General features: G+C 44.8%; 1 protein-coding gene across 1 annotated transcript in view; it reads right to left on the bottom strand.

The window, feature by feature from the left end:
* MLLT3 (MLLT3 super elongation complex subunit) overlaps positions 1 to 8433 on the bottom strand; it is a 231890-nt gene extending 223457 nt beyond the window's left edge. The window contains exons 1-2 of the mRNA XM_016205491.2: positions 8222 to 8433; positions 6665 to 6845 (exon numbers count right to left, since the gene is read on the bottom strand). Of these exons, the coding sequence (XP_016060977.1) occupies positions 6665 to 6845; positions 8222 to 8233 (193 nt within the window). The 5' untranslated portion in view covers positions 8234 to 8433. The remainder of the gene's footprint in view (positions 1 to 6664; positions 6846 to 8221) is intronic.
* Positions 8434 to 13001: the final 4568 nt, after the last annotated feature.

Below are 13001 nucleotides of genomic sequence, written 5' to 3'. Positions count from 1 at the left end.
TCAACTAAATGCAAATAAAAATGAGGTATCATTTTATCCAGTAGATTGGCAAATATATTTTTTTTAAACTATTAATTCCCAGTAACCATGTGGCAACCACGTGGCAACCGCGTGGGGAAATGGGCAGTCTCCCAACTCCTGGGAAAGTATGAACTGGTAAAAACTTTTTGGAGGAAAGTTTGGTAATGCATATCAAAATTTAAAATCTATATACCTTGACTCACCTACCTCCTGTCTCGAAAGTTAACATAAGAAAATTATTGAAAAGCCATAGAAATAAATGTCAGGGCCCTCGCCAGGTGGGCTCAGTTGGGTGGTGCATTGTCAGGACGCATGCTGGAGGCAACTGATCAATGTTTCTCTCTCTCTTCCCCTCCCTCTCTCTCTAAAAATCAATAAAAACATGTCCTCAGGTGAGGATTTAAATAAATGAATAAATAAATGACAAGGATGTAACAGCATTATTCATATCAAATTCAAGCTGAGAACAATCTAAATGTCCAAATAATGTATAACAAATCTATATTCAATGTAATACCATAAAATTCAGCTTTAAAAAGATGATATTCCACGATATGTCATCAGGGTGGGAATGCTCATCTGTGCTTTATCCCCAGCTCTGTACAAGTATGCAATGTAATTTCTCAATTTCTATGATATTTATAACAAAAGTTTAAAAAACAAACAAACAAAAAAAAAAACTATGAACTACCCGTAATATCATCATTGGGCAATTATTTATCCAAGGACTCTTTTCAGACAAATTATAGTCCCAAAAATGAAAACAGCACTACAAACAAGAATAAAGAGAACCACAAAGTATAAGAGAATAAAAGATTTAAGCATTAAAATGTATGTTATTAGAAAGAGAATGAACTAAAGAGATTCTGGCCAAGTACACACAGAACAAAATGTTTTAAAAGAGTATTATTATTTTGTATCACTGAGACAAGAGAATTTCTCTTTCTACATGTCAGTGTCTTCTCTGAGGAGTGAAAGCAGAAACTAAAACTAAGTATGAAAACCAAAGGAACAAAATATAGAAATCTGTATTATTTCCATTAGGACAGTGAGAAACATCATGTTTCAGAGATCAAAAATATTCTACAATCTGGTCAAATAGATTAAAGTCCAGTAAAGTTCAGTAATATATCAGGTCCTTGCTTAATTTTGTAATTGGTGTAACTGTGTTTAACATCTTCCCCCTTCAAGTTCTCTTTTGAAGACTTAAGTCACTAAGAGATAAAAAACAAAACAAAAAATGTCCCATCTTAGAACTATAAAAGCTGTGTTAAGTAGTAGTAGTCATCTGTAATAAATGACCAGAAAAAAGAGCTAAAGGGCTAAGGTTGGTCCATGGAAGACCACTGAAAGGAAACTTCAAAGAACTAAGAGAAGGAACAAAGGATCTTTAAGGTAAAATTATGAAACCCATTGATTCTCCTGCCTTGTCTACCTCACAGAGGTAATTCTACAGAGGGTCCCCTAATATAATAGATGTAAAAGGCTTCTGCAGAACACAGATAACACGGCATAAAATGGACTGCATAAAATGGATGTTAAGCATAAAATATATCCAGTAAAGCCCAAGTTTGGAATTTCCTTTTCTGAAAAAAAAATTGTTAGAGAATTGTTACACTGGAATTTAACCATGCAAATGCATTGAAAGACTTATCTTTTCTCTTTCCATTAAATGAGCGTTATATTAGCAACAATAATGGTTTTTAAAAATCAGCTTCCACATATTGAGAGGGCAGTTTATCTGTGCCAGGCTGTATGCTGAATATTTTATAAGAGAGGTTCTCCGTGTGTAGTCCAGGAACCCCAGGATCCTCAAGATCTTTTCCACGGATTGGCAAAGTTAAAATTATTTTCATAGCTCTAAGACATTATTTGCCTTTTTTCACTCTCATTCCCTCTTGAATGTACAGCAGAGTTTTACAGAAGCTACAATGACATGTGATAACACAACAGACTGAGCATAGAAGCACATAGGAAGATCCAGTTGTCTCCTATTTAACAAAACATTAAAGAGGCTTGCACACAAAAAAGTAAAACAATGTCGCGCTTTTCACTCCTTTTGTTTTAGAATTTGTTTTAAATGTCTCAGATTTAATGTCTAATCCAGTAAATATTAATAGATAAAACTTGCACAGAAAAAGCTCTTTGGAGTCCTCAACTTTAAGTGTAAAGGGGTCTGAAGACCAATAAATTTGAGAACAGCTGATTTATATTTAATCAACTTGTGAGGTACTGGTTCTATTCTATCATTCCCTTAACACAAATGAGAAAAAGACACAGATGTGACTTGCTCAAGATCACACAAAATGCCTCTTAAATAGGCATTTGAATCCAAGTCTGTAATTTCTAACCTTAACTTCTCCTCACCACTGAGCAACAATATCTACCCAAGATAGTTAAAAATCACTTTTAGGTAGCTACATGTTAATCTCTGTTTAAAAGGCAACGTTAATCCCTGTTTAAAAGGCAACGTTCTATACTGGGTCTTTACTCTGCGTCTTTCAATATTAAAATGTAGTGAGTGCTCATTGGAGTGCTTTAAATACATAGTTAACTTTTTTTCTTAATCAAACACTACAAAAATAACCCCCATCACCACCAGCACCATAAGCACCCTCTAAGAAAACTATTGATAAGTTTGTGTCCACTCATACAGGACTTATTTATATACATACACACATTTAATTTTTTATCTGTTTAAGCACATTTTTAAATGGATCACACTAATTTAGCAACTTGCCTTATTTCACTTATTTATCTTGAAGATCTTCCTTCATCTACAAATAGATTTCCCTCTTTTTTTATAGATTACCATCATTTACTTCTACTCAGCTGAGGTCTCCTATATGGCTTGCTATTAAAAAACGGTCACAAGAAATATGCTAGGTCTCTGTGTAGATGTGAAGCCATATCTGTTAAAAAAAACTCCTAGAAGTCAAAGGGTATAAACATTTATAATCTTATTAGATTTTTCCAAATACCCACCAAAATGTCTGTGCCCAATTTACATTCTCACTAACACCATATGAGATTTCCTCCAGCAACTGAGTTTTTAGATGCCTTAGAAAATTACACTATATGTTGTTTCAAAATGCCAAGTAATAAAACTGTTCTCACTGGTCATCTTAATTCCATACAGAACTCTATGCAAATCTTATAACACTCACTGAATGTATCAGGATAGGTTTCCATCTTTATTTTTTTCTTACACTTCTTAAATACCTCAGAAGAGAAAATACACCAGGTGTACACAGTATCTGCAACTAGCAAACCCTCCAATGTTAAATACCCTGATAAAAAGTTATTCAAATTATTTCAGAAGACCAACACGAATCAGAACTACACCGTAAAGCTGGGTCAAACACTTAAATCAAAGGAAAGTTATAAATGTGGATTTATTATGCTTTATCTGCCCACTCAAAGGACTAAGGCTACAAATAAAAAGCTATCAAATCATACCGCTGGCCAAATTAGCTTACATAAAATAATAAGCAACAGACTTCACATCATAAATGTCAGTGGGACAGACTGTAATAGTAAGGATGGCTGTAATTGAAAAGAAAGTTCATTCAAATCCACATACTGAAAATGAAAACATTCATATTCTAAATGAAATGTTTTGAATGTGACTTTTCATTTCAGTCATATCAGGCTATTATAAATCTTTGGTACTAATACATAAGATACGGTCTTTTTTTTTCAAGTAGATAATTTTAAAATGCATTATGCTCTGACCTGCCTATTCTGTAAGGGTTAATGGATATTCCAGTTTCCACCATTTCATCAAAATCCCTCTTTTTTTTTTTTCAGGACTTTGTGTTAGTAGTTTCAAATTGAAAGTCTCCAATACATCTTTGGGACAGAGTAAAACCTCATTAATTCAAGTCCAATTAGCTCGATCTTGAAATGGTATGTGTAATTCCCATTAGGCAACAAGTTGATACTACTATAATTTCTTCCTCTACAAGTTCTCATGATATTACTGTGAAATAAAGGAAATCAACCTGAAAATTAATTCACTTTTCAAACCAAAGATTTATGAAACTGAAGACTCATCATCCATCTTCGTGGCTAAGGAGTTCATCCTCAGCTCTAAGGTCCACTCTGTTTATCTGCTACCATATATAGTGAAAGTGATTTAACGTGTTATTAATAGCCATTCAGAGTTAAGAATACGTGCCTTCCTTTTAAATACCTTGTAACTCAGACTTTGCACAAAGCCATTTTTGCAGTTTCTCTCATTTCCAATCCTAACACTTATAGGTGTGTAATATCACAAATTTAGCACCTTACAAGGTACAGAAGTAGACTTAGAAATGCCTGGCATTCTTATTCTGTGACTATTCTTATCAGTTTGAAAGACATTACAGGCCAAAAAATAAGTTCCAGGATTAAGTGGCATGTTTGGTGTTAAGTGAATTTACAACTATTCCCAATGAACAGAGAAACCTTCCCCTGCAATCTGAATCATGTGTAATTACAGAATGACAAGGTCTCTCCTGGGCTATGTAAGCTGGCATTTTTCCCAGGACTTGTCACATCATGGGAAGCGCACATACAAATAAAAACCCAAAAATAAACATTTTAAAACAATGGCTTATAGACTGCATAAAGAAACTGCACAGATGAGAATAAAACTGGAGAGCCCAGCGGACAAGCTGACATCTCACCAGAGACACTGGGGAAGACTAGTATTATCAAGTGGCTTACCACGCCCAGCAACAGCTCCCAGGTGTGGGCTGTGTGGGCTGCACCCTCACATTCCCTCAGGCTGGACAGAAAATCATTAGGTATGGGAAATAAGGCGAACATCACCACACACCCCACTGAAGCAGAGAACAGTGGTGAAGTGTGGGGAGGTTCATCATCTTTCATTTCATAATGCCAATTTGCCGATTATTAAGGCACCTAAACAAAGTTATCTTAAGAGCTACATCTTCTGCCAACTGACTTAGTTTCCCTAATTCAATAAATATGGCTTTTTTTGTTAAGTGTGTTTCACCTCAAAGTGAACAGCAGCCAAACAGTCACAACAGTGTGTACCAAGGATCTTAGAAGATGGTTTCTTTTGTTTAAAGTCCTCCACGGTGGCTCTACGGACACACAGAAAAGGGAGCGCGAGATTCAAGAAGCAGCATACCCAACCTCAAATAGTCACAGGAACTCGACAATACTCATCCTTACCACAGTTTTGAGGAAATATGAGTATAATATCCCTGGCTATATTTTGATAGAAACTGCTAACAAAACCTAAATGTTATTTCCTTTAGGCCATGCATATTCCTACCCATCGATTAGAAGCTGGATTCACTTATTAACTATCCAGCGAAGCCCATCAAATTCAACTGTTCAAAAGGAACTATAAAACAAACCACTAAAGGCAAAACATACAATCCTACATCCCATTACACGAGCTCTGGAAACAAAAATAAGCGTTCACACAAGCCTCTGCCACCTCTAAGGCACACAGCATTTCTCTTTATTCCACCCCTGAACGTTCGATAATTTCCACGTAGCTCTAAGCAGAAGGGATTTATTACGATGTTACCCTAAGAAACTGCAGGAGTTCTAGATGCCAATAAAGATTACGGGTCAAATGGAAGATAACTGCTAACCATTGTGTCGACTTAGATAAATAAACCTGCTCACAAACAAAGCACCTTATTGTATTTAGATTGTTGCCTCCACTAATCCAACTAAAACAACCAGACAGTAGCTTTCCAGAGGCTGTAGGGAATAGAAATCAGGATTTCTCAAAACCCTCCTTCTCAGTTTCTTTTAAAATAACACCCCGTTTCTTTCCCTCATCCTTTTTGGAAAATGTTTGGGAACCCAAGGCTCAGCAGGATTATGCAAACTAGACACCAAGGCTAAAAACCAAGGTGGGGAAGGGCTGAAGCACAGGGCAAAACAACATCGTTCCTCTCGGAAACTTAGACTGGACCTTTGCAGGGACGCTCTTCCCTGCAGATCACATGGGGCAGACATTTCGAAAAGCTGTTCAAAATCGAATAAGCAATTAAGTGCTATCTGCTATGGGGGAGCTGGGGGCGAGTAAGTCCCCCAACTAAACATAAAATCCTGACCGTGGAGGCCACCCTACGAAAGGAAAAGTCTATGACAACCGGTGCCCAATGCCTCACATACAGGGAGGAAGGCAGAGAAGACCCCAAAGAGAGGCGGCTCCTCCAGAAGGAACAAGAAGGACCTCCCATACATCCTCTGCCAATAACACAGGTAACTCTCCCTTTCTTTTGGGGAAAAAAAAGCTCAAGCTGTTTATTCCCTCCAGCCCCACTCCCCACACCTCCAAACCCAACAACTAATTGCACCTTCCCCACAGAACCCGCGGCTAACCCCAGAGGACCGGCGAGGGCTGGCTTGGGATGAACCAACACTCGACACCTGACAGTCCTTTCTCTGCGGCGACTTTCACCAAACCCAAGTCGCCGGCGCGCGGGCGGGCGCCGGGACTTGGCCAGCGCGGCGCCTCGCACCCGGATCCCGAGGCTTCGCGGGCGAGCGCGACTCGGGGGGCGGGGAGAGGGGTAGGGAGCGGGGCAGGGGACCGCCGGGCCCGGCGATTGTTTCCTCTGCCAGCAAAGACATTTTTTATCAAGCTCCTTTTGTACTCGAGCCCTACCTCTTTTTGGCCTAGGAAAGCTTTCGTGCAAGTGGAAGACGACTTTCTCCACAAAGTGCTGTATGTTACTGTGCTCCGGGCCGCGCACGAACACCATCCAGTCGTGGGTGAAGCCCTCCACCGTGGGTTTTTTCCTCACCTGGGCGCGGTGCCCCAGCTCCAGCTTCACCTGCACGGCACACTGCGGGCAGCGAGAGAGACAGCGGTGAACAACAGGAAGGCGACCGTTCGACACTGCACATTGCGCCTGACATTTTTTTTTCCCCCCCTTAAAACGCACATAAAAGGAAACGGCCGTGCCCTCTGCATCCACGTTTCACGCGCGTGGGCGCGCACACTCCACACCCCCCCAAATACACCCACCAGCCGTCCCGGCCCCCCGCGCCCCGGGCCCAGCATCCACACCCGCCAGGATTGTAACGGAATGTTACCCCCATCGGGAAGGGGGTCCGGGGGTCGGGGGGACAGAGGGAGAGCACACTCCGCCGCTACCAGCACGACAACAAACGCATCGGAAACAAATTAGGAGACTATTAGGAGACGGTGCCGGGGCGGTTTCCCGGCGTGGGAGGGGAGGTAGCTGGGACTCCGAGGGGGGTTCGGGCGAGTCCCCTCCCCGAAAGTACCGCGGCGACACACACACGCCGAGGAAGTCTTTGTGTACGTGTGGGTGTGCGTGCGTGTGGAGCGCTGTGCCAGGCTGAATGGAAACTACAGGCAGCCTCTGCTGATGGGCAAAAACTCCCGTGGTCTTACCACGGGGATCGTGCACAACAAAAATGAGACGTCGTCACACACATACACACGCCCGCGGGAAAACACGCCGAGGCATCCATAACTTAAGGCACCCCGCACCCCCCCCCCCGGCGAAAAGCCCCACGCGATCGGCGAGGCCATCCTAACACAGCCCCCGCAACACACTTCCAAGTGCCAAAGTGGCCCCAAAGTACCTCCCACCTCCCCCCAAAAAATGAAATTCAGAAAGGCAGGGCGGCGGGCGGACAGCCACCGAGCCTCGACTGCGCGCAGCCGGGCGCGGGGGCAAAGTTGCGTGCGGCCCCGCCGCTGTCAGCCCGCACACTCCGGCTCACACACGCGCGCCGCGGAGAACGCACCATCGTAGCGGCCGCGGAGGCTGCTCACCGCGTCCCCGGACTGTGCCCGCGGCTCCCGGCGGCGGCGGCGGCTGAAATATGGCTGAGTTATTATTCGCCTCCTTCCACCGTGTGTGAGTGTGTGTGAGTGCGCGCGTGTGAGCGAGAGAGCGCTTCTTGCGATTGCAAAGAGAGGCGAGGAGGGAGGGAGGCGCGGGGGGTGGAGGGGCGAGTGTGTGAGTGTGAGTGTGTGTGTGCGCGCGCCGTGGGGGGGGGGGGGGAGGGAGGGGAGCGGAGGCTGAGGGAGAGGCAGCAGCTCCCTGCAAACCGTACCAACCTTTTTCTAATTGAAACCGCGGAGCGCTGGCGCTGTCTGGGCTGCGGTGGCGGCACCGGGCGAGGGAGGAAAGGCGGGTGGGGGGTGGGGGGGGCGGAATCTTTTATTATTTTTGCAGGTACTTACCGAGCTAGCCATGCCTGGGGGCCCGGAGGTTTGCTGGGGTGTTGTGAGGTACCCCCCTCCCCGCCCCCCTCAGCTGTAATTCATAAAGAGGCTGCTATGAATGAGAGCGCGCCCAGGAGCGGAGGGTAGATGGCGGACATTCTCTGCCTTTTTCCCCCGCGTTCGCTCGCTCGCTCGCTCGGTTATTAAACTCAGCCCCAAAAGCAAAAGCAGCAGCAGCAGCAGCAGCTCCAGGGCCAGAGGATGAGATTCCGGAGCATGCGCCGTGGCGCCTGACACCGGGGCTCCGAGCCTCTCGGGGCGGAGGGAGGGCGCACGGGCGGGGCGGAGCGCGCGGGGAGGCCGAGCGAGCGAGCCAGGGGGAGCTCGAAAGAGCCAATCACCGGCCAGCTCCCGAAACCCCGGCGGCCGGCTGCGCCACACTGGAACGCCGCGCTTAAAGTAACAGGTTCCTGCTGGGGGTGGGGAGGGCGGCGAGGGGCGAGAAGGGCGGGGCGGGGAGGGGGCGTTGGAGAGCGGACAGCGGCCAGCTGGGGAGCCATCCCGGCCCCTGTGTAAACTCCCTTGGCCCTACAATAAAAAACGGATTAAAACTGCTGGAATGTAGCCACCGCCTAGAGCCCCCCGCGGCCCGAGAAGGGGTGTTCAATCAAGTGTCTGGCGTTGGTTAGCACGCTGGAGGGAGGGAGGGGGCTTTCTTTTACTTTCCGCCACGTCTTTTTGTGGTTTTGTGCTGACAAGACCAGAACTCACACCCAAACAAACTTATTTCAAGACCGAGCCAGAGAAATACCGCCCTACAAATAAGCATCAAAAAGCAATCGCTGAGACTGTTGTAACCGGCGACAATCCCCCGGCCCCCGGCCCTAGCCACTCGCGGGCGCCCGCCCCCGCGCTCCCCGCCCGCCTGCCGCTGCCACCTCCGCCGAAAACGTAAAAATGAAATGAACGAGGGAGAAACGAGAATGCTGTTTCCTTCCAAGGGCACGCCTCCCGCGTTCGTCAGTCCACGGCTGGGAGGCAGCACAGAGCAGTGCCCAGGTGAAGGCGAAAACTACCTGGGAGCGCCGGGTGCAGACCCTCCGGGAGGACGCGGGGAGTACTTTTCTTCGGGCTGTTTTCCCTCCGGGCGGCCTGCGGGGTTGCATCAGAACGTGGAGGATTGTCCTCCGAGGACGCGGGGGGCACACGGAGTCTTACAATATCAGATCAAGTTAATTCTGACTGTAATGTGCATAAATTGGATTATAATCTTTAGGCGTATGGGTGACAGCCAACGTAAGCCCATCTCTGGGTATTAATCCGGTTAGGTTCCCCGAGTGACAGCCAGCCGCGGAAGTGTTCCCGGCGGCGCGCGCCCGCAACGTTCCCACTCGGGGCTCGGTCTCGGCGGCCGGGACGGAGCCGCGCAGCCCCGTGGGCGGGGGAGGGAGACCCGCCAGCCTCCCGCAGCGCCGCGGGCAGCCTCGGCGAGGGCGGCGGGTGGCGTCGCGACAGTCGGCCTGAAAGTGAAACATGGGTGGAACTGTGGTTCGTTACATGGAGATTCTCGCCTCTTCCTGGACCTCGGTCCCCGTGCGCCGTCTTTGTCTCCTTTCTTTTCTCGCTGCCCGGTTTCTTTCTGAACCTTTCCTGTGGCTTCACGCTCTCTCCCCAGCTTTTTCCTCCCTCTGGACTTTTCTTCTTTTCCTCCTTCTGGCTCCACGTTCTTGCTTTCTTTTCATTTTTCTTTCCTAAAAGCCACGAAAGCGAGTTGTCTCGGCCCTTGGATTAAAGAGCGTAGTGTAACGGGGAAGGGGGTTACCTGGGGCCCCCGGGGTCTTATGTGTTCATTTCCAGTTCTCCCAGCTGCTCACAAAAAAATATAATAATCATAATAACCCGACTCGGATGCGACCAACTTGAATTTCCAGCCCAAGCCTCCAGTTCATGGTTTGAACCTCTAAAACGGACACTCTGCTCTTCTCCGCTCACAACCGAGAAAACTTCTCTGGCTTGAGGACCCCAGCGTCTCCCATCTCTCTACTGAGTTTAGCACAGAGTGGACAGAACGACGGAGGGGAGGAGCATTTTAATCCAAGTCCAAGGGCTTAGATTTCTCCACGGACCTACCTGTCCATTGACGCCCAGCAGGCGCGTGCAGGTGCGTGTGCGTGTGCACACCAGGACTAAATCTGTGTACACGCAGACAAGCTGTGTGTGAGGGTCTGTACGAAAGGGCCACCTACTTGCTATCTGTGCATTATTACATTTTTGATGAAATAGTCACATTGGAGAGAAGTCCTTCGATGAAATAAGATTGGAAACTGATGGTGGTCTGGATGTGCCATGAGTGAAGCCGTTTCGTTCCAGGCGGCAGCCAGTAGGCAGCCCGCGGAGCGCCCACGCGGGAGAGACACGGCAGCCTCGCCTCCCTGCCAGCGGGCTTAGGCTTTGCCTACCTTCTCCCGGGGCCCCAGGGGCTCCCCCGGAGCTTCGACTCACGCCGAGGAACTGAGGTCTCCGTCTTTAACTATGCGTTTGCTGAATTCAGATGCACCGCAGGAGTCACCAGTAGGTCATAGAGTCGGAGAGAGTCTTTTCCCATTGCGTTGCCCCTGCTTTCTAGAAGAATGCTTGAAAAACCGAGGGCAGGGGCAATTCTCCTGATCCCGACCCTGGAAATATAAATTCCGTCAGTAGATGGCGCACAGAGCCCTTCCACCGACGTCCTTACTTGACCTCTTTAGACAAAAAAGACCAGGAAGGGGAGACAGGAGAAAGACAATCCTGAATACTCTAGATTCAACTTTTGGGTAAATTCATGCCAGTCTCTCGAGTTATTATTTATAACATCCTAACAAGGTGGCTGTTAATTAAAAGCAATCAAACAGGAATAACAGCAGGTTAATTTTGTGTCCAGCCTATCTGAAGACTTCTGCATTTTAAATGAGGTGTGCACGTGAAACAACCTTTTGAGTATTTGACAATGTAATTGTAGATAATACTTTGCAAGTAAATTTTAAGACAAACCTCTTCCATATTAAATATGAAAAACGGAAGTGATGAGAGAGAAAACTGTCTATTTATCCTAAAAAAGCAATTATCTTACCAAAATTTGTACCGTAGGACTTAGCAAAATACGACGCACCATAGGGTTAATTTTGTGGAGCAGAAAACAAAAGCAATTGACATCGTTATATCAAATAAAATGTTTGATGAAGAATAAAAGAAGACAATGTCTGGGGTAGATCACTACCACCACCATCACCCTCATTTTGGTTCCAGCCCTTTTATTTGCAATTTGTCTTGTTTAGTTTGGAAGTTGAGGCCAGTTTGGATGTTTCTAGCACAAAATAACTCCTTTAAAGAGTAACTATGGTGTAAAGAAGCAGCCGTTTTTTCTCATTAAAATTTTATCTATTTGTTGTGATCCATGACTGATGTATGAACTCAAATAATCATATCAGCAAAAATATCCACACAAGTAACATTGCTCATGCTTTTCTGTATAGATTTGGAAGGGGGAAACGATAATGGGACAAACACTAATCAGATATCTTGCAACTATTAGAATAATTAGTGGTACACTTTTTCTGTGTGCTTCACCCATATGTTCATTCACCAGAACTATATTTTGCCCATTCCATGTGCCAGGCACAGAGTGAGGCTCTGAGGATATAAGAATGGCAGAGTTCCTGCTGTCACAGAGGGGAGAAGTTTCACCAAAACCATTTCTTTTTAATTTTATAATACTTAACTTTGGGATAAAGATGTGTGTTACACATAAGCAAGCAGCATACAATCTTGACGTGAACACCCCAAGGACAAGAAAAAGAGTGGCACAAGATGAGAGGCCAGTAGTCATTGCCCTCAATTCCACCTTTTAATACTTAAAATAAGGTGGGAGGTGAGTGATCTCTTTTTTGCAACAGCAGCCAAGTCCTAATTTCCTTTCCTTGATCTTGAAATGTTTTCTCTGTTCACCTTATTGTAATTCTTTCAAAGAAAAAGAAAAAAAAAATCTCACAATAAAAGAAAGCTTACTAAGCCTTTTCAAGATCATGAGCATATTTTCTCAGTTGAGACAGTCTGTTTCTTATGAAAATTTTTGATTCAGAATGTTACATTTTTAACATGTTTAATTCATGATTCTAGGATAGTGTATTAAGAACCCCAGAATAGTACGAATCATTTGAAAAAAACAATTGCTTTGATACACACTTCAAGACCTAGTCCAGGACTATTTCCAGAGATAAGAAATACACAAAGCACTTTTAAACACCAGAGTCTCTTCATGTGTAAATTATTCCCTGAGAGTAATTTAAGCACTGCATTTATACATTCAGAAGACAAGAGTGCCTCCACCATAATAATTTAACTTAGTGGGGGGTATCTCTAATTTAATGAATAGCACCTAAGAGCCTTAAAATTAATCAAGGATATTATGTAAGACCAACAAATAAGTATTGGAGATCAGTTGATATCGTGTGATTGAAAAGGTCTTTCTAACATATACAAGAATCCCAGTGGAACATTTATTTACAGGTAAAATACATATTAAATTGGAACTGCTTACTATAAAACTATCTAAAAAGCAGACCATTTCATTATATCTTTATGTATTTCTGGCAACTACTCAAAGGCTATTGCACAATTTCCTATCTTTAATAATGATGTGACTTTCTTGATTTTCAGTGGAAATCCTGTTTTTATATATGATTTCACTGCTCCCGTTCACATATTATGAATGGAAAGTTAAAATAATTTCTTTATCCTAAAATCATAAACTATATTTTCC

Source organism: Miniopterus natalensis, chromosome 12, assembly GCF_054644295.1.
Source record: "Miniopterus natalensis isolate mMinNat1 chromosome 12, mMinNat1.hap1, whole genome shotgun sequence".
Taxonomy (NCBI): Eukaryota; Metazoa; Chordata; class Mammalia; order Chiroptera; family Miniopteridae; genus Miniopterus; species Miniopterus natalensis.
Note: the sequence above shows the minus strand (reverse complement) of the source record. Positions and strands in the feature narration are given on the sequence as shown.